At 39.2% G+C, this 24,318-nt stretch overlaps 1 protein-coding gene across 25 annotated transcripts in view; it reads left to right on the top strand.

Moving 5' to 3' along the window:
• ABI3BP (ABI family member 3 binding protein) overlaps positions 1-24,318 on the top strand; it is a 295,082-nt gene that overhangs the window by 153,710 nt on the left and 117,054 nt on the right. For 17 of the 25 annotated variants that reach the window (XM_054044959.1, XM_054045001.1, XM_054045099.1 and 14 more), the window contains exons 13-22: positions 2,842-2,922; positions 9,357-9,422; positions 9,819-9,893; positions 11,021-11,077; positions 16,863-16,937; positions 17,880-17,957; positions 18,487-18,561; positions 19,322-19,396; positions 20,840-20,914; positions 21,938-22,012. In XM_054044959.1, the coding sequence (XP_053900934.1) occupies positions 2,842-2,922; positions 9,357-9,422; positions 9,819-9,893; positions 11,021-11,077; positions 16,863-16,937; positions 17,880-17,957; positions 18,487-18,561; positions 19,322-19,396; positions 20,840-20,914; positions 21,938-22,012 (732 nt within the window). The remainder of the gene's footprint in view (positions 1-2,841; positions 2,923-9,356; positions 9,423-9,818; positions 9,894-11,020; positions 11,078-16,862; positions 16,938-17,879; positions 17,958-18,486; positions 18,562-19,321; positions 19,397-20,839; positions 20,915-21,937; positions 22,013-24,318) is intronic. The other 8 variants (XM_054044991.1, XM_054044976.1, XM_054045053.1 and 5 more) reach the window with 8 other exon arrangements.

Genomic DNA, 24,318 nt, shown 5'->3' with positions numbered 1-24,318 from the left:
TCAGTAACTCAGCCAGAAGTTAGGGTTGTGGACCTATTACAGGAGTGGATGGGTCAGGTTCTGTGGCCTGCAAGTGCAGGTCAGACTAGATGATCATGATGGTCCCTTCTAGCCTGAAAGTCTGTGAGTCTATGATCGAATGGTCCCTTCTGGCCTTAAAATCTATGAACTGGAGCTTTCAGAAAAACACCAAATATGATTTGGCAACACTGTTGACACTCAGCTCGATTCTATCTTGAAATGTCCCTTTGCAGCTCTTGTTGCACAGAGTGTTACGTGGAGTGAGTCAGAATGAAATAGAAAACTTCTGCCCTTGCTCTGCATCAGTTTTCTGGATGGCATCTGTTGCTGGACAAAACAACTGCCAGAATTTGGTCCTTAATAAGTTGGCCCTGTAGTCCTTGCACACCCAAAAGAGTTATTTGGATCAACAGGAGTAGTGGGTGCACGTGGTCGTGCACTAGCCCAATAAAATATGGGTAGCAATTGAGGTTAATTATGGTGAACAAATACTCCATATGCTACAAGTGCTTTACTTTAATTCAGTAGACGTAATAGTAATGAATAACAGCTAACAAGTATAATGTAATATTATTACTGGACAGAGGGAAGAGTTGAGGATAACCTAGGTGAATCTTTCCATCATAAAGTTTCAGTTTTAGACTAATAAAACAGTCCAGTATGGTTGGGGGAAGTGTTTTTATACACTTTCCCTAACCATATATATATATATATATCTCACTGTGGTATTATAAATTTTGTTTATAGCAGCTTAAGTATTGAATTTGGCAAACTTTTGCAAAGACACGTTATGAGCTCCAGATCTCAAATTTACTCTTTGGGGGTTTTTATTTTTCTATTGTCTGTGTAAAACTGCCACAAAAGAAATCCAAAATTGTATCCATGTTGGATTTCACTTCTCAAATTAAAGTTATGAGTTTTAATGATGGTGGAGCTGTGCTACTGCAGAAGTTGTTCTAATCCTATAGCATAGATCAGGGATCGGCAGCCTATCAGAAGTGGTGTGCCGCGTCTTCATTAATTCACTCTGATTTAAGGTTTCGCGTGCCAGTAATACATTTTAACGTTTTTAGAAGGTCTCTTTCTACAAGTCTGTAATATATAACTAAACTATAGTTGTATGTAAAATAAATAAGGTTTTTAAAATGTTTAAGAAGCTTCATTTAAAATTAAATTAAAATGCAGAGCCCCCCGGACCGGTGGGAAGGACCCGGGCAGTGTGAGTGCCACTGAAAATCAGCTTGCATGCCGCCTTTGGCACGTATGCCATAGGTTGCCTACCCCTGGCATAGATTGTTGGCTGCCTCAGGAAAAAAAAAAAAAAGGCTTACAAGGATTGCTTGTAAGCTTACAATCTTACAAGAAATAAGCAGTCATGGGATAAATGGGAAGGTCCTCTTATGGATCAGTATCTGGTTAAAAGATAGGAAACAAGGGGTAGGAATAAATGGTCAGTTTTCAGAATGGAGAGAGGTAAATAGTGATGTCCTCCAGAGGTATGTACTGGGACCAGTACTGTTCAACATAGTCATAAATGAACTGGAAAAGGGGTAAACAGTGAGGTGGCAAAATTTTCAGATGATACAAAGTTATTTAAGACAGTTAAGTTCAAGGCATACTGCGAAGAGTTACAAAAGGACCTCACAAAACTGGGTGATTGGACAACAAAAAGGCAAATGAAATTCAATGTTGATATATACAAAGTAATACACACTGACAAACATAATCCGAACTATACATACAAAATGATGAGGTCTAAATTAGTTGTTACCACTCAAGAAAGAGATCTTGGAGTCATTGTGGATACTTCTCTGAAAACATCTGCTCAATGTGCAGTGGCAGTCAGAAAAGCTAACAGAATGTCAGGAACCATTAGGAAAGGGATAGGCAACAAGACAGAAAATATCATAATGCCGCTGTATAAATCCATGATTTATTTTATAGAGCTATCCTATCTCCTAGAACTAGAAGGGACCTTGAAAGGTCATTGAGTCCAGCCCCTTGCCTTCACTAGCAGGACCAAGTACTGATTTTGCCCCAGATCCCTAAGCAGCCTCCTCAAGGATTGAACTCACAACCCTGGGTTTAGCAGGCCAATGCTCAAACCACTGAGCTATCCCTCCCCCAACCTACATCTTGAATACTGTGTGCAGATCTGGACACTCTATTGCAAAACAGATATATTGGAATTGGAAAAGTACAGAGAAGGGCAGCTAAAACTATTAGGGCTATGGAGCAGCTTCCATATGAGGAGAGATTAAAAAGACTGGGACTTTTCAGCTTGAAAAGAGACAACTGCGGGGGGATATGATAGAGGTCTATAAAATCTTGACTGGTATGAAGAAAATGAATAAGGAAACTTTATTTACTTCTTCACATAACACAAGAAGTAGGGGTCACCCAATGAAATTAATAGGCAGCAGGTTTAAAACAAACAAAACAAGTACTTCTTCACACAATGCATGGTCAACCCATGGAACTCTTTGCCAGAAGATGTTGTGAAGGCCAAGACTATAACAGGGTTCAAAAAAGAACTAGATAAGTTCATGGAGGATAGGTCCATCAATGGCTATTAGCCAGGTTGGTCAGGGCTGCAACACCCTGCTCTGAGTGTCCCTAGCCTGTGCTGGCCAGGATCTGGGAGAGGACAAAAGGGGATGGATCACTTGATGATTGCCTGTTTTGTTCATTCCCTCTGAACCACCTGGCATTGGCCACAGTCAGAAGACAGGAAATTAGGCTATATGGATCATTTGTCTGACCCAGTATGGCTGCTGTTATGTTCTTGATTCAAAATTAAGTCTAGATTCTTTTTTCCAGCTCACAGTGAAACTGACAGTGGACTTGAAGAAACAAAATCAATTCCTAAACCTGACCTGGCACAAACTCAAAACATACTGGGTAACTAATCTGATGACTACTTAGCTTCTATATATAGTATTTTCTTCTTTTTTCCACTCCAGAATTCTCCTACCTTTTACTACAACACTTTAGAAGCGAGCTGTTCCACAGAAAATCTTAATTAAATTGTACTGGGTTACGTTACACTTACAGCTACTAATTTACATATCTCAGATAAAATGTAGTACAGAAGGCTGTGTAGGCCTAGCTGTGCTATGGCTGGTGTTGTGAGATGATAGTCTCTGGTAAAGTTTTCTTGATAGGTATACCAGGTATTCTCATATTCAAAGTAATATTCTTTCCTGCCTTTTACCGAATTCTGGGTTGTCTGTATGTCTCTTGATGTCTGTAACTAGGTGTAGCACTAGTAATATTGCTGTAGAGATACAAGAGAAACGTCCAGCTCCTTGGTTTTCTCTCAAGATCCTTCGTCAAGGAAATCCTCCTTGGTAATATATTACTTACAACATGGAAACAAATTTTCACTGTAAACCACAGGTACTGTAACATTATTATGCACAGTAGGTGCCATTAAAATAATAAATTCACCTCACTGGATTCCTTCAGTAACAGGAGTATCTCCCTATATTTAGAATAAGAGATGCTATGCTTCTGACATCTCTGCAGAATGGCATGTGCTCCATTTTTAATGGCCCTCACTTTTAGCATGGGGGGAAAAAATCACAAAAACAGCTTTTCAAGGTAAAAGCAATGCAAATCTACATAGGTGAAGTTAGAAACGATCTTTAGTCTCCTGTTGTGACAGGTTACACAGGTTGTGTTATATTACAAAACTGATTATTTAAATGTATAAATACTCAAAACATCAAAAACTCAAGGAAGATTGTCTGATGGCATCAAATTGTGATTTAAAATACAAATGTCATTTGTATGACTGTCATGAGTCACTGCGGCTTAACATGGCATGAAGTCTTTTTTTTTTCACCAGGAAAAAAATAGTGTCCTATACAAAATCCTGGTCACAAACTTTGTATTGCAAAATTGCTCTCATTTTTGTTTTGTTGTTAGTAGCAGCATCCACAGTCTTCTTGCAGTCACAATTCTACATTAAGAAATGTCAAAATGTTAAATTCACTCTCTGTATTGTACACACAAATCTATGCAAAATTGTGAACAAAAGTCCAGAGATAGTTTTTGATAATTTGGCCTCATTTTCCAGAGAGGGGTGCAGACATGAATAGTCGTGGAATGATGTATGCAACTGTGTATTTAGTAGGTATATAGGTGAGTAATAAAAGAAAAGGTTGTATTGAATTCACCAGCACTGGAATGTAGGGACAAGGGTCTTTTTGTTTCTGTCTCTGTTACACTATACAAAGAGAACTGCAAGTGTTAACAAACACTTTTTTTCTTCAGATTTCTACTGACTTACATCAATTTTGTACTTTCTCTTTTCTCCCCACCCCCCTTGCAGTTCCAAACAGGCTTCCACAATTTCCTAACCCTAAAACACCTCCTGCATTTCAGAAGCCCAGGGGAACATTATGTCATGGTGATGGTTTTGTTTTGTTTTGTTTGCAGCTTATTTTAATCCCATTTTTTTCCTTTGCAGTTTCTTTGGCAAGGTTAACTTTGTTTGGCTGCACTGCTTTAGAGGATGCTTTTATGAGAACTAAATCATGGTTGTCTTTGCTTAACTACAAAGCAGATAAAGTTTCATTGTTGGATATTTATTTCTGTCTTCCTTAGACAGGTGATTCTTCATATGATGGTCCAGGACAGAGCTGAGGATATTCATGTTCCAATCTCCTTTCTGTCTTTCCACAATGTTTCTTTCCATTATTTATGAAACTGTATCTCAGTGGTCAGCCTATTCTTATATTGCTGGCTTCAGGCATGAACTTTGTGTGTGCTGGAATAATTCTGTGCCATGTTTTCCCAATGACCCATAGCAAATAAAGACCTGGTTATTTCTTTTATCATAGCTTCTAATGAAATGCAGCTGATTCCTTCTGGATCCAAAATATCTGATACGCCAAAAATACTACAGACAAAACCTGTTAATTGCCTTATTTCTAAAGTTGAGAGCTTCGAAACAAATATTATTTAAGTCAGATTTGTTGGTATTATGCCCAGGTGGGTTTTTTGGTTTTAATACCTCAGCTACAATAATGTTGTTGTATGATTTATAATGCTACAGCCAGGAAATTTTTCTACTGCACAATTGTGACTCCACATAAGTCTTGTTTTGCTTTTAGTGACACGATGCTCAAAATCATTTACTTACAAATGTTTTTAGAAGAATTGTGAAGATGTAGAGAATATCCTCAGCTCATGTAAATTGTCACAGGTCCCTTTAAGTTAATAGAGGTATAAAAACTTTTATTTGTGAAAGATCTGTTCCATGGGCTTAGTATTTTCCTTGTAAATGCCCCTTCAGTTTCAGAGATGGCTTGTATCTCACAGCTGAACTATCATTCCATCCAACAGCAAAGCTGTGGACTCTGTAATAACTTTATTAAATAGTTGATTTGTCTAGTGAAGTTATTAGCTTCTTCTTGTTAGAGATTTACCTATGGCCTAAATTTTCAAATATGAATAGTTATTTGTGTTGCTTCAACTGTTGGGACACTTTAAAAGGGCCTGATTTTCATAAAGTGTTGAGGGCTCACCCTTTGATCATCAGTCCCCTTTAATATGTCTCCAGCTGGGTACCCAGAATTGGCAGTTGATTTTTTTACCCTTAGGCCATAGCACTTCTGTCAAGGCTCCTTCCCACTCTGAACTTTAGGGTACAAATGTGGGGGCCTGCATGAAAACTTCTAAGCTTAACTACCAGCTTAGATCTGGTCCGCTGCCACCACTCCCAAATGTGCTAATTCCCTTCTCTGGGTAGCCTTGAGAGATTCTTCACCAATTCCCTGGTGAATACAGATCCAAACCCCTTGGATCTTAAAACAAGGAGAAATTAACCATCCCCCCTCCTCTCTCCCACCAACTCCTGGTGGATCAAGATCCAACCCCTTTGGATCTAAAAAAACAGGGAAAATCAATCAGGTTCTTAAAAAGAAGGCTTTTAATTAAAGAAAAAGGTAAAAATCATCTCTGTAAAATCAGGATGGAAAATAACTTTACAGGGTAATCAAACTTAAAGAGCCCAGAGGACCCCCCTCTAGCCTTAGGTTCAAAGTTACAGCAAACAGAGGTAAACACCCTAGCAAAAGGTACATTTACAAGTTGAGAAAACAAAGATAAAACTAACACGCCTTGCCTGGCTGTATTTACAAGTTTGAAATATGAGAGATTTGTTCAGAAAGACTCGGAGAGCCTGGATTGATGTCTGGTCCCTCTCAGTCCCAAGAGCGAACTCCCACCAAAACAAAGGGCACAAACAAAAGCCTTCCCCCCACCAAGATTTGAAAGTATCTTGCCAGGAGGGATTTTATAGTTGTCATATAAAAGGAGCCTTGACAATAGTATTGTACACAGGAGGGCTGTTGCCCTTCCCTTTATAGTTATGACAACTTCTGTTGTGCTTGAGAACCTGACAACCCTTCCACAATTGATGTAGGGCATAATTTTGTCCATGGATGCATTTGTGTGGTTCCCATTTAGTCCAGTGGAAACTATCCTTGCCCATGCTAAGGTATTAGAGTAGTGAGCTAGTGACCCTCACTAATATTTTAGTGAAAAAGTCTAACGATTATTAACAAGAGTTACAGCATATTCATTTATTGATTGATTTTTTGACTTACATTATTTTAATCTTTTATTTTGAATTTGTGCCAGAGCATATTTTTTCTTCACTGATTTCACAACTAAATTCTAACTCGCAAGTTTATAGATAAGATGAACTCAGAAGACCCCATTGTAATGCTGTGAACTTGAATTTCATTGCTTAAGTATGATCAGGCTTAGTTAACACTCGGGTGAGGTAAGCAGTATTCTTTCCCCTGAGACAGTACTGATTCAATTAATTCTTGCATTCAATCCTACAACAGCCTGTCATGTGATAGTGGCAGTTTATTTAGAGCATGTATTTTTCAGTGCATGCAAAAGAAGTCCCTAATATTGAAATTTTTACTTAAGTAAACTCCCATAGACTTCAGTGTGAGTTCGGACTGAGTAGAAATTTCATATGGATTTTAGATTTTGTTTCTGATTTATTATAATTTCTCACAGCATTTCTGGATTTGCCTTGAGGCCAGCAGCTCTCTCCCCTATGGAATGAACATAGCCATCTATTTCTATTGTAGTGGAAGAGATCCAGTAAGATACAGTTAGGGCTCATCTTGATGAGCAGTTAGTGCACAGCAAGCTGAGGTGTAAATCTACTTCACGCTGGCATGCTGCGCACCATATGTGTAGACTCTGCTGTCATGCCCTAAAAGTTCCCTAGTGCACTTAGATCTATTCTCATTTCAAAATGGGTTAGATCAAAGTGCATAGGAAAGTTTTAATGAGCAACTTCAGGGTCCATATGAACAGTTAGTGCATGGCAGGCTAGCATGAGGTAGATTTACACTCCATCTTCCCATGAACTAGTTGTATGCCTAGAAAAGCCATTAAAGTCTGTATTAAAGAGAGAGGATATTCAGTAATATTTAAGAACTTGGTTTGTTGAAATATAGCTACCGACTTCAAAATTATTAGGGATACTACTAATAATAATCTAATCCCACACCTGCTTTCCATAAATAAAGGTAAAAAAATGGAATAGTGATAGACTGGCAAGGCTAGCATTTCATTCACATAATTCGTTCGGGTTAGCTCTAAATTGTACTTTTGAGGTCTTCCAATGAGACCACATAGCATGAAGTGTGATTTAATTATTCTGATTTGGGCCCTGGTTTCGGGAGGGAGATCCGCACAGTCAGAATCTCATTGGGCACATCTACGCAGCCAAAAAAGACCCGTAGCTAAGGCTGGCCCAGGTCAGCTGACTTGGGCTCAAGCTGCAGGGCGATAAAATTGCAGTGTAGCCATTCAAGCTTGAACTGGAACCCTGGGCTCTGAGACCCTGAGAGGGGGGAAGGTCTCAGAGGCTGGGCTTCAGCTCAAGCCCAAATGTCTACACTGCAATTCTTATCCCCACAGCCCGAACCTGGGAGCCCAAGTCAGCTGATCCAGGCTCTGAGACTTGGTACAACAGGATTTTTCATCACAGTGTAGACATAGGTGCTGGAATTGGGCGTGCTCCGCACCCCCAACTTGAATTGGTTTCCATCATATACAGGGCTTACAGCTTCGTTCAGTGGTTCTCAGCACCCCCACTATACAAATTGTTCCAGCATCCCTGAGTGTAGACATACCAGATGAAGTCAGTGCCATTACATGTGGCTGCTAAGGGCTTTTCACCTGAATAACTTTGCAGGATTGGGGCTTGGATGCTTTTGTTATAGCCCTCGACACTGTGTTCCAGTCTATAGAATTTGAATACCAAGGTCATTTAGCCCGGATTTTCCAAACCTTGAGCATGTTTCTTGTGAATCTCTTCTTAAAGTGTATTATTTTGGCTTCATTCTGCCTGAAATAAATGGGAAACGTCCCATACTCTCAGAGAGGCCAGTACACTTACAAGCCTATGATACCATGTTACTTTTCTGCACAGTATCTGACTTCTTGTTTTGAGTGAATATCTTCTAAAATGCTTTTTAAAATGTTACATTTTTTAAAAAAAGTTACATTTTAGAAAGTGGGGTTTATATTAATTGAATCAAGAATGTGTCAGATCTCTCATAAGATCAGCAAATAGAGTAAAATTTAGTTTCTGTAAATTTATCTTTAGTTATGTTTTATCTAAATTTTTTCCTACTTTTCCACAGAATGTTTTTTCTTATTTATTTTTGTATTTGGATTACACCACAGAGAGGCATCTTTTACATTTAGAAACTTTATGGATGGCCAATTTACTTTGAATTTTAACTTTTTTAAAAAGACAGCTTTTTTATACACCTGCAGTTTAGTGTGATACTTTTGGGAAATATCACATGGTTCTTACTGTGTATAAATACAATTAATAAAAGTCCTGCTGCCAACAGCTGTGAATCATGTGGTATTTGTTTGCATAATGTCCAAGATCACTATTCCCGTCTCTGCTGATCAGGGTGGTAACATGGAGTTATATCCGCTGATAAAATGAGTCGTTCAGAATCTGATTGAAAATAGATGTGGAAGCAGACAACTACTGTATGAAACAGAAAACAGTTTAGATTATTAGTTCCAATTTTAACATATATTTATGTCATCCTCATTAAAAAATGAGCCCAAATCAAATATTTGGATTTTTTTCATAAACCCCAATAGGAGTTCAGATCGTCTCAAAAACTCAAATGATTTAAAACAAACAAACACAAAAAACCCTCGAACCAAATATGGACTTGTTTTTTCTGTTTTAAAGCTATGAATTGGTACCACTTGTGCAAAGAATGCCTATCCCAATATCTCAGGATTGTTTTCATGTTTGCTCTTAGCTACCAAGAAACCAGCCCTGAAATCTACATCTTTTCCTTCCATGAAAACCCCAGGGACAGTGATGGGTAAATCGTATATGATTCAGTTATTTTTTCCATCATCTTGGCATATCTTCTATCTGCTAAAGACAGTTTTAAGATTTGCTCAAACACTTTGGCTTCAAAATCCCACATGCAAAACTTTTTGATTGATCCTTCTGTATCAACCGTTTCCTCATAATCATCACCTGAAAAGCATTTTCTGAACTGATTTAATGGCTGGCTGCTAAAAGGACATATTGTCACCAACCTCATTGCTCATGTTACACATTCATCTCACAGCTGACTTTCAGCCCATCCACCACCTTGCTTTCCCCTGTGTCAGCATCATCTTGAAATGTGCAACTTGGCTGTAGCTGAGTGCCATGCTGTCCCATCAGCTCTGAAGTCCCTCAACATTTTAAATTCAGATTCTCTTTTCAGCTTTTGATGAAACACAGTTTGTTTCTTCAAGATCCAAACCATCTGGAGTCCCAGAAAAGCTACCAACCGAATCTGGTAATTATATTTCCTTCTTTTGACAGGTAAATTTAGAAGAGACATCCATGTGTTTTTAGTCAAGTGGTTAGTTTAATTTACCCTGTATGACTTACCTTGGGAACAATAATACTGTTGACATGTATGTGCTGTATGAAGTAGCATATTTATTTACAACATTTTGCATGACACCTTTAGAATCCTGGATCATTATGATGAAATTTCTCATATACCTTTATTAGATTTGCAAGACCATCCAGTACTATTTTAAGTACAGTAGCTGTTGACCATTTATATACAAATGGATATAACAGAATATTACAGTATACAATCCTAGTGCCTTAAAATTGTACCCGGCTTACAGTAGATACCTAAAGTTAACATCTAAATCCATGTTTCACCACCTACATTTAAGTGTCCTGATTTGAAGAAATGCTAAGCATCGACAAATATCACTGAAATCTGTGGTAGCTACATTCGCTCAGCACCTATGAAAATTAGGCCATTTTTTTTAGGAGTCTCAATATAGATTTGCATGTTCATTTTAAGCACCCAGGTTTGAAAACTTTGCTCAGAGTGACCAGTTACCTCACTCCAGCAGCAAGCTGCTATTTCTCACAGATAACTCATGCCTTGTTTCTGCTGTGAAAGTGATTTGATAATAAAAGTAGTATGTAAATCAATAAAATGTAGAATACAGAGTAAGGGCCTGATTCTCTACTAAATTACCTTGTGTAGCCCTCTTCCCCTGTGAAAAATGAGTGCAAAGAGGGTTAAAAAGCTAACAAATTCACATATTGGTATGTTACATGTACTTTGTACAGGGATAAATGACTGCACAGAGTACAAAGTCGTGGAGAATCCGATCTAAAGCTTTTATTTGAAAATAAATCTATCACAGTTGATGCCACATAACCTGTAAGGTTGGCTATAATGTCACTAATTATGGCTTCCTTAGTTCCAAGGCCGTTTGCATTTGAAAAAAAGTGTAATCCACAATTGTGTCCCATTCTTTACTGTACAGAACGCTTAAATGCAATTTTGTTAAACTACCTAGCAATACAAAATGGCAACTATATAAAGAAATTATTTGTGAGGTGTACAATAGGATCTGACAGTCTCAAATGGATTTATTTTTTTTCTTACAGTAACTATTCAAACAACTCCAAAACCTGTTACATGTGAAGCTAGTAAAGCAGAAGCTGGTAAATGAGGACGATGTTTTCTCGGTGTATAGTATCGTATTTTTTTTAGATTTCTATACCACAGAATTCAGTTCAGCTCCCGTTCATACTGTCAAAGCTTATTCTTTACACTTCTTTTATTTCCCTTTTTCAGACACATTATGAAATGTCTTAATCAGTCATCTGTTCCAGAACACACTGAACACATGTAGCGTGCAGCTGTACCCATGCTTATGTTTCTGACCGTGCACGTCTGTTGTCTTTGTGTGAACAGAATATTCTATTTCCTTTTAAAGCTGAGAATTCCATCCAACCTTTGAGGCAATTTCAAGTTGCTGCCATTAGACTGCACTGTGGAATGTACTGACTTTTAATGTAAAAGAAGACTTAGCAGCTGACCAACCGCTTTGTCACTAAGTTGATGGCATATGTTTTCTGTGCTTAACAAAGCATTCTGTTATGATTTCTGAAACTGTAATCTAGTTTTTCTCTCAACCCCGTGAGAAATGCAGTTTTTTCCTTCAAGACCCAAAACTTCAGAAAAGGCGCTAACCATATCTAGTAATTACAGCCCATTGTTCTCTAAAGGCTCATAATCTGTTATTAAGCAATCTTGTGCTGCCCACCACTTCTCTTGACCTTACTGCACCAAATGAATGACAGTGTCTTTAAATATTCTTATCTAGGGGTTGTTGTTTTTTTTATAGAATTCCACTCTTAGAGCGTCTCTAGGAATGTGGATGGTTGATAAAGAGCAGGGCATAAAGGGCCTCAGAGCTTGTTACTGCAAGATGCAGAGTTCTACCCAAACCCACACCCCACCCTGACTGTTGCAGTGAGAGTTATGGGCACTCCTCACTTCTCTGTGTTTAAGGTTTTATGCCATGCTTATTACCATAGCATTTGCTCAGCTTGCAGGATTGAGCCCTGTTCAAAATTTGGAGCAGGAAATGCATGGCTTTTAAACCAAGGAATTAACATTTTATTAGTTTAATTTATTATTCAATTGGAAATTGGAGTCAACGCCCCTCATTGAGAACAATCATTTATGAGTGTAAAATATACACATCTCTAACCTTAAAGGCTTAGAGGCTCAGTAATGAACCTCTCCGTATGTTGACAGAATGGCACAAACGTCTAACTTCCACTGTTAAATTGTTCTGCATGGCAGAGACTCATACACATGCTCTTTTTACAGTGGGTCATACACTTTGCACCATGTAAGAGAGTGGGGATAGGGGAGAAGATGAAACTGTGAACCTGTCTGGCATTTTTCATTTTAAATAAAACATGGATGGCCAAATATAAAAATGTTTGCATATTTTGAGGGAATTGAACAAATGACAAAATACTAATATGATATCAATGCTTAATTTAGAACTTGGTATCAGACTATTTGATACTAGAAGGTAGTAGTCCGCATTTGCAATTGTTTGCATTTACAAGACTGCTTTGGAACATCTAGCCTAGTGAGGTCTGATTCTTTGTTTATAAGCTGCTGGTGTTGACTTGCATTTTCAAACCAGATCCAGAAGGTGATGAGTGCTGCAATAAAGCACCAGCTTTGCCATTTTTCCCTTAAAGAAGGGATGTTGAGCTACTATTTTTTAATAACCTCATGTAATTTGGTGGTAGTGGCAAAAAACTGATCACTGAGCTAGTAAATAAATGATCAGGCATTACTATCAAATATTGAATGTTTAAGCCTACCTATCCATTCTTGAGCTCTTCCATTCTATGGGCCTCTTTCACTACCATGTTACTCCAGTTTTATGCCATCGTAACTCCATGGAGTTACTTCAGTGTAAAACTGTAGTAAAGCAATGGTTAATCAGGCCCTAAATATATTACAGCACTTTGAAAATGCACTTTTACACAGAAATTTAACTATGGTGTAGTTAACAGCCACTCTTTAGCATACTTGCTTCTTATTAATGTTGATAACCAACACCGTTATTTTTCAGTTGACCTTGTGTGAATGGAATGGAAATTCATTTGTAACTTTTAAGAGAGTTTCCTTCCCCAATATTGATTTTGTCTTTATGATATAGAGAGGCTTTTGTGAATAAGTAACATTCGTTGACTGTTAAATTAAATAGTTTAAAGATGTCAAGTTTTACACATATAGCTTGCATGTGGTTTGGATTAAGTGGTTGTTTCAACTAGTCCAGCCCACCCAGTTACAAAAATTCTCTGCATAGATGAAAAGTAGGAATGAGTGTCCATCTTGCAGGATTTGAAAATGAGTGTAAAAAATGTAGTTTGTACTATTGTTGTAGCTGTGTTGGTCTTGCGACATTAGGGAGACAAGGTGGATGAGGTAATATCTTTTATTGGACCAACTTCTGTTGATGAAAGAGACAAGCATATGAGCTACACAGAGCTCTTTCTTCAGGTAAAAAGTATAGGTAGTTAAAAGATTTGTGTTGAAATTGTGCTAAACTACTAATTATTTGCCTGCTGAGGATTCAACTGTAAAAAATGATAGTTGTCCATGTACAGAAACTACATTTTACCTAATGTAAAAAAGAAAAACACGTTGCTGTTTCACAAACCCAGAAAAACACATTGTTGGCAAACCATTAAAAACAGTAGTGATACATTGTGGGTTTTTTGTTCTTTAGTTTTGGGGGGAATTTTTGTGCAGTTTCATGGCATTAGAAGTGATGAGGTCTGATCTATTGGCATCTCCCTGTTCCTCCTCAGACCTGTGGATGTTTTTTGTATAATAATAATACATAGAGGACCCTGCTGACATTGGGTCCACATTATGGTAGCTGTTTGTTCCCTGAAGAGTTTACAATCTAAACAGCTAAGGCGGACCAGAGGTGGGAGAATGGAAATATTATTCCCATTTATAGATGGGAAACTGAGGCACTGAGAGATTAAATGTTTTTTTTTCCTGTGGTCACCCAGAAATTCTATGATATAGGAAGAAGTTGAACCCAGATCTTCTTTACCCCTTCTGTGTTTTCTTTGTGCCTTAACCACAAGACCAGTCTCTTTTTCAAAGCTGCAGACATTGTGGGGATTGCCGCCTGGTTGCTGGCATTATTAATACCTTGCTCTAACTAATTGAGCTAAGCAACCAATGATAAACTTTACAATACTTGTTACCATGGCCACTTGTAAACCTTAAGTTTCAGCCCAAGTCTGAGACCACAATGACTTTTATCCGCTATTTTGCAGCATCAGAGGGTACATCTGTGCTGTCTGGCACCTGGCAAAGGAGAGGGTCTCAGCCCAGGCTCCAGCCTGAGCAGGAATGTCTACATTGCTATTTTTATTGACCTGGGCTCAGAGGCAGTGCTGCGGTTTTACTTTGCAGTGTAGACTTACCCAGATAGTCCACAGCTTTCTCCCTGCCTATATTCTAGCATACAGACAAGTTTACTTTCATCTTTCTTTTCCTTTGGTAACGTCAGAGCTCTGGGTTCCCTGAGTATGCTAGTCATTAGCTTCCCCTGGCAATAGTACTGTCACTATATTTAAAGTTTACATGGATTACAGTACACTAGAAACTTGCCTAGATAGAGAAAACAGCCAGCCAACTGGGTTCTGAGGGGAAGATTTTTTCTGAAAGTAGTGTGTCTTGTTGTTTTCTTCAGCTTTCAGTTATAGGGCCCATTCCATTCAATGGTGATATCTGCCTTTACACTAGAGTTACATCATTGATTCTATGGTCTGTTCATTAAAGGCTAGCTGCAAAAGAAGTTTTGGTTTTGCTGGTGTTTGTAAAATAAATGAAGAAGGTCTGAAAGGTTTCCCCCTGCCCCCTAAAAAGAGTTTTTTTCCCCTGCTTATTTTAGCATTAGAAATGAAAGTCTTTTAAACTCCTCCCCCCAACCCCCCTGGAAAACTGTTGTATGGATGGCAGGACACTTATTCTAGTTATGATACCACTAGCACCCTGGAAATGAACCCTGAACAATTTAGGGGAAATACTATTTTCTCAGTTTAAAATTTTTTGGTTTGTTTTTGTTAAAACCTATTTAACTTAAACTCCTGGCAAACACTGAAGAAGAAAACTCATTTTGTTAAAGATTTAACACCCCGTGCCATTCAGGAAAGTAATGAGAGAGTTCACATGCAGCTCAAGAGTCCTCAGGCAAAAACAGGGAAGACAAGACTTGATATTCCTATTTGCCAGGTAAAATACAAGTAGAACATTTGTTTGCTCATTATGTTAGGGGAGGGAGTGTTTCAGGCTTCTTACATCATAAAGAAAGAAAGGGAACAGACCAGGTTGATTATTTTTCTTTGTAGATCACATTTAAAACTGTGTCAAAGAACATATTAACTTTGTGTTATCCACTTATGCTGAACAATATCCCTTTCTCCTACAAATGTATATGGAGACTGGAGAATAAAGGGCTAGACTGGAGAATATTATATCATTTGGAGGTATTTCCTTCATATATTTTACAAACACCAGTGTCAAGAGCAGTTACTGGGGTGTTCTTGTTTGTTTGTTTGTTTGTTTAACTCTCTTGTAACTGATGAAGCCCGGTGAATCATGCATAGAGCTGAGTAAATAATTTGCAATGAATTATCTATCTGATGAATTAATCATTTCTTTTACGGCTTATAGAGTATCTATGAGCGGATCACACTTAATTGAAAATTGTTCAAAAATTTGATGGCTATTATTTTTTAACTTTATGGATTGGTCACAAACATTTCGCTGTGAATATGCACTATTCAAAGTGTCTTAGTTATATAATTTGCAGGGTCGGCTCTAACTTTTTTGCCACCCCAGGCAAAAATAGAAGAGCGCCACCCTGCCATAACACACCCCCCCCCGCGCCGCCAACCCTCCCGCCCCCGAGCACCGCGCCGGACCACCGAAACCCCCGCACCCCCAGTGCCACGCCAGGCCGCCCAAACCCACCCCCTCCCCCGCCCAGTGCCACACCGCGCCGCCCAAATCCCCGGAGTGCCGGGCCGCCAAAACCCCCGCCCCCCCCAGAGCGCCGGGCCGGGCCAGGCCACCCAAACCCCCTGAGCGCCATGCTGCCCAAACCCCCGCACCCGCCCCCCCCCCAGCACCTCGCCGGGCCGCCCAAACCCCCAAGTGCCACGCCAGGCCGCCCAAACCCCCAAGCACCGCGCCTGGCTGCCCAAACCCCCGCTCCCCCCCCCAGCGCCGCGCCACCGAAACACCCCTGCACTGTCCAGCCGAAACAAAAAAACAAAAAAAAACCCTTGAGCGCCCCCCGCCGCCCCAACATTGGCTGCCCCTTCTAAGGTGCCGCCCCAAGCACGTGCTTGGTCGGCTGGTGCCTAGAGCCGGCCCTGATAATTTGTTACATAATTAACATGATATTGCTTCCTTTCCATTAACATTTATGTTGGTAAAACTCCATCACAGAATGTGCAGAGAAAGCAAAGCACTAATGAGGTGCGAATTAAAGCAACTATTTGCAGAAATATTTTTTGCAATATTTGCCCAGCTCTAAAGACACGTTATTGCCATTGTTCCTTGAATACTTGATGCTTATAGAATCCTAGAAGATTGCGTCAGAAGCTATTTTGTCTTTGTACTTTCCAGGGTGCTTAAAGACCTATGAAATGAACCACCTGAGTAAACATTAGCCTTCACTGCATTGTGTGTGTTTCCAGTTGAACTGTAATTTTAATTGCTGACCTTTAGATCTCATTCCTTATTAGCACTGCTCCATTGCTAGTGTAAGATATGCTCACTCATTAGGTTGGCTGGACCACTGAGTTTTAACTGAGTACCTCAGAAGATTAAAATCTCAATTTTAAAAAATAATAAACATTATTACCCATTTCTTTTTTTTAGCTTTTGATGATACTCATCCTGTTTTTTCAAACCCCACAACATCCAATGAGCCTGATAGAACAGATCTCAAACCAGGTACAATAATTATTACACAGTCTTTACTATTCAGTGGCTCACGGTCAGATATAAACCCCACTGAGATAAATGGAAGACTTATAATTGATTTCAGTGGACTTTGGATCAGGCCCTTAGAGCTGAATTTTTAGCAAGCATCCAAATTGTATTGCTGTAGAGAAACTGGCATTAACTTGTGTTGTCTCACAGCTATGTTGTGTGTGGCAACTCATACCAGTCAGTTTTCCTGTCAGTAATTTGAAAGATATGCTGCATGGATAACACTATGAAACAAATATTAAAAAGTACTATTGTATTCTGTAATAATTATTCAAAACATTCTATTAACATTATGTTGTAGATGGTAAAGTTGTAGATAAGTACTGTAGAACTATTATAATTTTTATATGAAGGAAAAGCATATCCTAGGTGCATTAAGTTATTTAACTAATTGAACACCTGATTCTCCGGAACTGTGACAATAATTGAATCAATTGTCAGCTTTCTGGACCAAATATCATCTGTTGTCAGTATTTGAGTAATTGGCAGCACAACATGTTTTATTCTATTCCTTTGTGTTACTCCATGTCATCTTAATAAGTGCGGCAACATAACTCAAAATAACAAGGTAAGCCATGTGAGGACCTAAAATCTGATGCCTGGCAATGATTCAGATAGTGAGAATTTAGTCCAAATTTATTTTTGTGAAGGCAGGAAGGAATTAAATAAACATCCCAAATCTCTGCACATTCACAGATACCATGATTTATGGTTACCATAACAGTGCGATTCAAAAAGCTGAGCTCATCTCTAACACATACTAAACTGATAAACTGAAAATAATGTCCAAGAATCAGTGGAACACTTCAGTTTTTCTTGTAGAACAAAATTGTTTTACCCATGAAGCGACTTTTTTCTTCCATAAGCTCTTTGCTCTCTTGTAACTGTCAACATTTCTTCCAGCAGCAACAAGTGAACCTACTCTGGAATCTTTCTCACCTAAAACTTCTAGTCCTCTTGAATGGCCAAGAGAAACATTGGGTAATGTTGTTGTTTTCACAGTGAATGGTCACACTGTGTCTGTTTAATCAGAGAACATCCCATCCCACATGAATGCATTTCTTCCATAAAATCATTTCATGCATTGAATCATTAACCTTTATCCTACTTCTAGATTCTTGTTTTTCCTGTGTCACCAAAGACACTAACACCTTTTGATTCACTTCTCTGTAGGAATGTAGTTGATGCTAGTGATACTATTCTTAAAGCAGTAAAACTATCAGCTATGAAACCTGCATGGAGAGCTCCATCATCCTTTTATCGTCTATCTCCCTCATGTCTATGTTTTTAATTGTTAAAATTGTAGCCATCTTTGGAACATTGACTTTATTTCTGATTAATGCACAACAATTTAATACTCCATCTCTGACTCTCTTTTGACTGCCGATGTCCTCGGCTGGCTTTCACGTTCCATACTGAATTATTTCTTCTTCATTGCAAACTTGTGGCATGTGCAGTTTCTTAAATGATTCCTGAAGTAGTTAGTTATAAACCAAGCTCTTTCTTTCAGCTCCAAATGAAGCACCACTTATTCCTTCTAAACTGAAACCATCTCCTCTTCCAGAAGTGCAGCATGTGAAACCTGGTAATTAAGTAGTCCATTTATACAATTCAATATATCAGGAAGATACTTTAAAAAATATCCTATGGTGTTGCTACAAAGGAAGCAAACAGAATACAGGCATCTGATCCATACCGAGCAAGACTCAAGATCATCAGACTATTGAACATGAGTTTGGTGATAAAATGCAAAGAATTTTCAAAATTTCATAGCTTACTTAAAAAATCTGGGAATACTTTTTGCTTGTGTTTTTAACTATATTTTTAACTTCTGCCTTGCTGTGTACAATTATGAGGTACATACAACACATCGCTAGTCCCAGCACAATGTTGATGCCTCATACATTCTACTCATTTGCTTCCAGGATGTCATGATGGGGGAGCTTCCTTTCAGTGAAAATAGCTGTGATTGACAGAAGGGGAGCCCCTTATGAGGTCCATAGTTGTGTGCTGGATCTTGCCATATGATCTTGATGACATAACCAGTGTCTTGTGGTGCTATTTTTTTCTGCTCCTTTGATCAGAAACAATTGGATCCCTGTCACAGTTCTATTCAAGATCAAAAAGGGGAGTGCCTCCTTCACGATCCAAGTACTGGTGATCATATGTTACCAGATGTTCAACAATCCAATCTATGTTCTATTATTTTGTATACTTAATGTTATATTAAAAAAGGAATGTAGGAAATACTAGATGAGCTCTTTTAAACCTCCCACATCTTTAACTTATTACTGATGTTCTTTATTGTACTATTCAATTATGCTTGGATTCTTTTTATTTTATAGCACAAAAGCCACCACTTTTGGAGCATAGTACACCTAAAGCTTCAAAGACTATTGAAAGGCCAAAGACGACACTAGGTAACAAATGTTTCAGTAGCTGTGTGTCAATCTGTATTTCTGTTCAAGCCATCATTAGAATTCCATCACTGAAGACCATTTCATACTATCACTGCTAATCATGCCAACTTCATTCTGTTTCTGGATCTATCTCTTTTATACAGGAGAGTTGTTAGGAGAGAAATACTGTAAGAACAGACCCAAACTCACATTCATGAGCTTAGTTTCATTTCTAAATTGAGTTTGTCCACAGAATAGTGGTTTTTATCAATGTTATTGAAGGATAAAATATCTGCCCTTGAATAAATTCAATAGGAGGCATATGTGCATCTCTGTAAACAGAATTTGCCTTCATTGTTTGAGAATTGTTGCGATCACACACAAAAAGACAACCACCCACTCACCTCCAGTGTATGTCAAAAGTAAATATTGACAGACTAAGTGCAAAGGTGGGTAAGGAGACTTTCTCAAAGGAAAGTTTTGGATTTTTTCTTTATATTAAAAAAACCTAATCTTCTCTAAGGAGATCTATTTGTGGCACTAGAAATATTCATTAGTCTTTATCCTGCTTCTAGGTATCTGTCATATAGTCCTTTAGGCTTGAAAACCTCTTCTCGGTGAATTCACATATACTTATTCATAGGAGTTCATTGCCACTCTGTTTATGGAAATGAAGCTCTTCCACCTGAATCTATCTTGGAAGCAGCTTCGTTATCTTGTTTTATAAAATAGGCAAAATTAATGGTCATGTCTTCTGAGGTACTGACTGGTCACCTTCAACTTTCACAGACTTTGCCTCCCAGCATAAGGCCTTAGGCTAGCATACAGACTCGCTAACTACAGTTTCAACCCCTGCAATTATGGGAAGACAGCTTTAGGGTTTGCAGAACTGCTTAGTCTTACCAATATTTCCCCCATTCCTACAATCAGTGCTGCTTTTTTATAAATAGAATCCAGGGGCTGCAGTTGTGAGATAATCCCACTTTTGCATGTTGTTCGTTTCATGGCTTTCTACCTGTGCCAGAATCTTTCTCTTCTTGAATAGCTGAGAGTTCTAAGAATTCATGTTACCTTTTCAAACCTCATCTAGTTAAATTGGTCAGTTGCATAAAATTGATCGGCAACTCAGGAATATATACAATATAATATATATTATATATTTTAGACTTGTCTTGCAAAATTCAACTTCATAGCTTGCCCAGAATAATTTTTTGATGAACAAGTAAAACACAATTCGATATTTTAATTATTTAGCAATCATTATAGTAAAGGACAAATTAATCATTTTTGTACCTGGGCAAGTAAGTTTTCTTGACAGTTTTGCGAGGCCTTTGTTAAAACTGATTTTATTTCCAGAAGCCATTTTGAAGTATCACTGCTTCACCACAGGCTTGAGGAATGTGATTCCATTTCTAAGGAAAAGAATTAAAAGAAAAATCTTATAATCTAGTCTGTTTCTTTCAGCTCCCTGGGAAACAAAGTTTGTTCCTTCTACACCTAAACCATCTGCCAGACCCAAAATGCCACGAACTAAACCTGGTAATTACATTCCATGCCAAGCATTACAATAATTTATAACTTTTGGTAATTTAATGTATTTTGTTTTGAAGGCATCCTATGTGAAATTCAGCAGATTCAGTTCTCAGGAGGATTATGCAAAGTGTGGGTTTGCATCCCTTGAGTTACACTTGGAATGTTAATTTGGAAAAATAAAAAAAAGCTTGAAGCAAAACTTAGCTCACATCACCGAGTTGCACAGGGCTTGGGGTTGGAATCAAGTTTTTACATGGTTTCCACCTGAAATCATGAATTGGCCAACGCTTGCTCAACAGGACCCCGGTTGGCCCATAAATTTAAAAGTCCCTTAATCAAAAGTCTCTTGCTTTGCTTTTGAGGATAGGTTATCAATCTGTACCATTTCAACTGTTGCTATAGGGTGAGTACAGATGCAGTGATAGTTAGCATGTGTTGAGGCTTATCAAAAATTGTAGAACTGGGAGGGGTGAAACTCAGGCCTGGAGATAAGCAGGTGGATACAAAATGAAGTCAGTCGAACTGCACCATGTTTTTACACCAGGGTTGAATTTAACCTGTGATGTAGGTCAAAGGAAAGAAAATATCACATGCATCCCCAGACTTGCCTGGAGTTGCATGAACAAAGATAAAGCCATGAAAACATTTTAAAAATTCATGGTTTATAATGAAGTCATAAAGCTAAAAAGATACATAATTTTATAGTGTAATGAGATATTATTTAAACAGTATTGTAAGAGTCCAAGCAACATTATTATAATTCTTTCCAGTATTGCTAGTTAAATTACCCACTTCAAGACAAATAGTTCCCACTGAAGCTTGTTAACTTAGTGGTATTTAAGTCTTGGAATTGCATAAGTTATTATGAGCCAAGTTTTTAAAACATTTTCGCTATAACTACAGCTCCTTAGAAAGGTTTTTGCACTGTTCAAAATTAACTCTTGTATCATTAAGACAATTTTGTCTATCTCTTCTAGAGATACTGCTACTTTCCATGTATGTATCTCTAAATTCTTTCTTTTTCATCAGCAGAAAAAGCAATTCATTTGGAAAGCAATACACCTAAATTTTCTAACCCCCTTGAACTGCCAAGGACAACACTAGGTAATAATGTTTCCACAGTGCATGGTCACTTTGTTTTTCCATTTAACTACAGAGAAATCGGTATGATTGCATGTTTGTGCAAGTGTGTCTTGTCTATCATCTCTCTATTACTACTCTCGCTGATTAGTCCAGATGGGATCCTGAGAATAACTATCTATTCATCACTGAACTTCGAATGATTTGTCCCATCTTCCCTTCTCTATATAGATTATTGTGAATTCTGCATTTATTCCATAGGGATTCCCTTATTCAGATGTGACTACTTGAGGGATAAGGTACTATTCAATGTAAGAGGATCACAATCTGGCCTTTAGCCAGGAGGCATGATGCCCATTGATCAAGCTCCCATTAGTATCCCAATGTCACTAGAAATTGACCAAAAATTAGGACTTGTGCAATAGCAATGGTTGTCTTCTTTCCTTGAAGTTCAAATGCTTCTACACAAGATGCCTCAAATTAATGCAGACTCTGTGCACTGTGGCACTAACTTCCCAAAGAGCCAGGTCAGGTTACTGCATAAGTGCCTGAAGACCATTTGAAGCTATCATTGCTAATCCTGAAGCTCTATCCTATTTCTGGTAAGGTGTTTGTCTGTTGCCCTGGAGCTGATTTGAAAATATAATAAAAAACCAAATTTCAATGGAAACCAAAAATTTCTGCAACAATGACTATTTTCCAACCAGCTCTACAAGCCACTGAAGATGTGTATCTTCATTCTTTATTGTGAAAACAATCTTTTATGTTATTTGGGGCAATAAAGATGTGTAGACTACACGAAAAGTGTGCTTTCTGCTAATCCCACCATAGTCAGCCGTTGTGCTCACCTGTATTAATCGCTTTTCTTCTTGCTAATGCTAGAACATTCTCCAGTTTCACAAAAGAACAGGAAGTTGGAGAGCTTCATTTAGGAGGCACATTCTCCCTTGCACCCAACTACATAACAAGTTTGTTTTGCCTTCTCAATAGTCATTTTATACAGTGCCTTTCAATTTGTGAATATCCACATTGTGCCACTGTTGCCCAATGTAGACTTAGGCATGCACAAACTCTCTTTTGTGTCTTTCTGGTATAAACCCTGTGTTCTCCCAAGACCTTTCTGCATTACAACTTGTGGGATTTGGCAAACCTGGCATTGAGCTGTAGAGCTGCCTTGAAGAGCTGTGTTGATTGGGAGGCTGTACTAGAGATCACAGTCAAGGGTTACATCATCACCCTACTCTGTAGAAGAGAATGCAGTCCCCCAACCACCTCAGTTCCTTTCCCCCCAACAGCAGAGAGCAAATGGAACTCACCTTCATGCCTTCAGGTTAGATCTTTCCTTAGTCTGTCTTATTATTTTTCTTGTAATTAGTGTAGTATAGGATACCTTAACCCAGGCCTGCACAACTCGTAAAGCGGAGAGGGCCATATTACTCCAAAGAAAACAGCTAAGGCCAACCCCCTCCCCCCCCCCAGCGCCGCCTGCCCCACGGAAACAACCCTCCCCGCAGTGCCGCCTGCCCCGCGGAAACAAACCCTCCTACCCCAGTGCCGCCCCACCGAAACAGCAGTATTGAACCTCGGTAATATGTTATAGCAGGCCCCTAAGGTAGCATAATTAAGGTAAAAGAAAAATGTCTTTTTGCTAGAAGTAGAATAAGATCTTCCCCCCACTTTGTAATCAGTTGCCCTGTTGACTGAATGAGGTAGGCATGGAAGGCAGGCACCTCCAGACAGCTGCAACCCTTGGAGAGGGGATGGGAGCCAGACCAGATCAGTAGAACAGGTCAGCCACCAATTCGCCGTTCGCCTCCTCAGCCCTCCTCCCCGGGCTCGCCTACTCACCCCCCGCCACGGCCATCCCGCTCGCCTCCTGAGCCCCCCATTCCCTCCGACTTGCCTACTTACCCCCCGCCACTGCCCACCCACTTGCCTCCTCAGCCCCTCTCCCCACGGCTCGCCTACTCACTCCCCGCCACTGCCCGCCCGCTCACCTACTCAGCCCCCCTCCCTCACCCGCCGCTTGCCTACTCACCTCCCGCGGGCCGCACAGTGAGCCCACTTACTCACCTCCCGCGGGCCGCACAGTGAGCCCACTCGGGCCGCATGCGGCCCCCGGGCCACATGTTGTGCAGGCCTGCCTTAACCTAAACAGCTTGCTCTTATCCTGGGAGTCTCACCAGGACCACACAGAGCCCTGAAAGGGCTTCAAGTATTGCACCTCTTGCCCACTGGTCATACCAGGGATCCTACAGCCTGATACTAAATTGGGCGCATTGAGAGTACCGATACCAACCTCTGCTGAGATCCTCTTACACGGGACCCAA

This window comes from Malaclemys terrapin, chromosome 1, assembly GCF_027887155.1.
Source record: "Malaclemys terrapin pileata isolate rMalTer1 chromosome 1, rMalTer1.hap1, whole genome shotgun sequence".
NCBI lineage: Eukaryota > Metazoa > Chordata > Testudines > Emydidae > Malaclemys > Malaclemys terrapin.
This window is presented reverse-complemented; position numbering and strand designations above follow the sequence as displayed.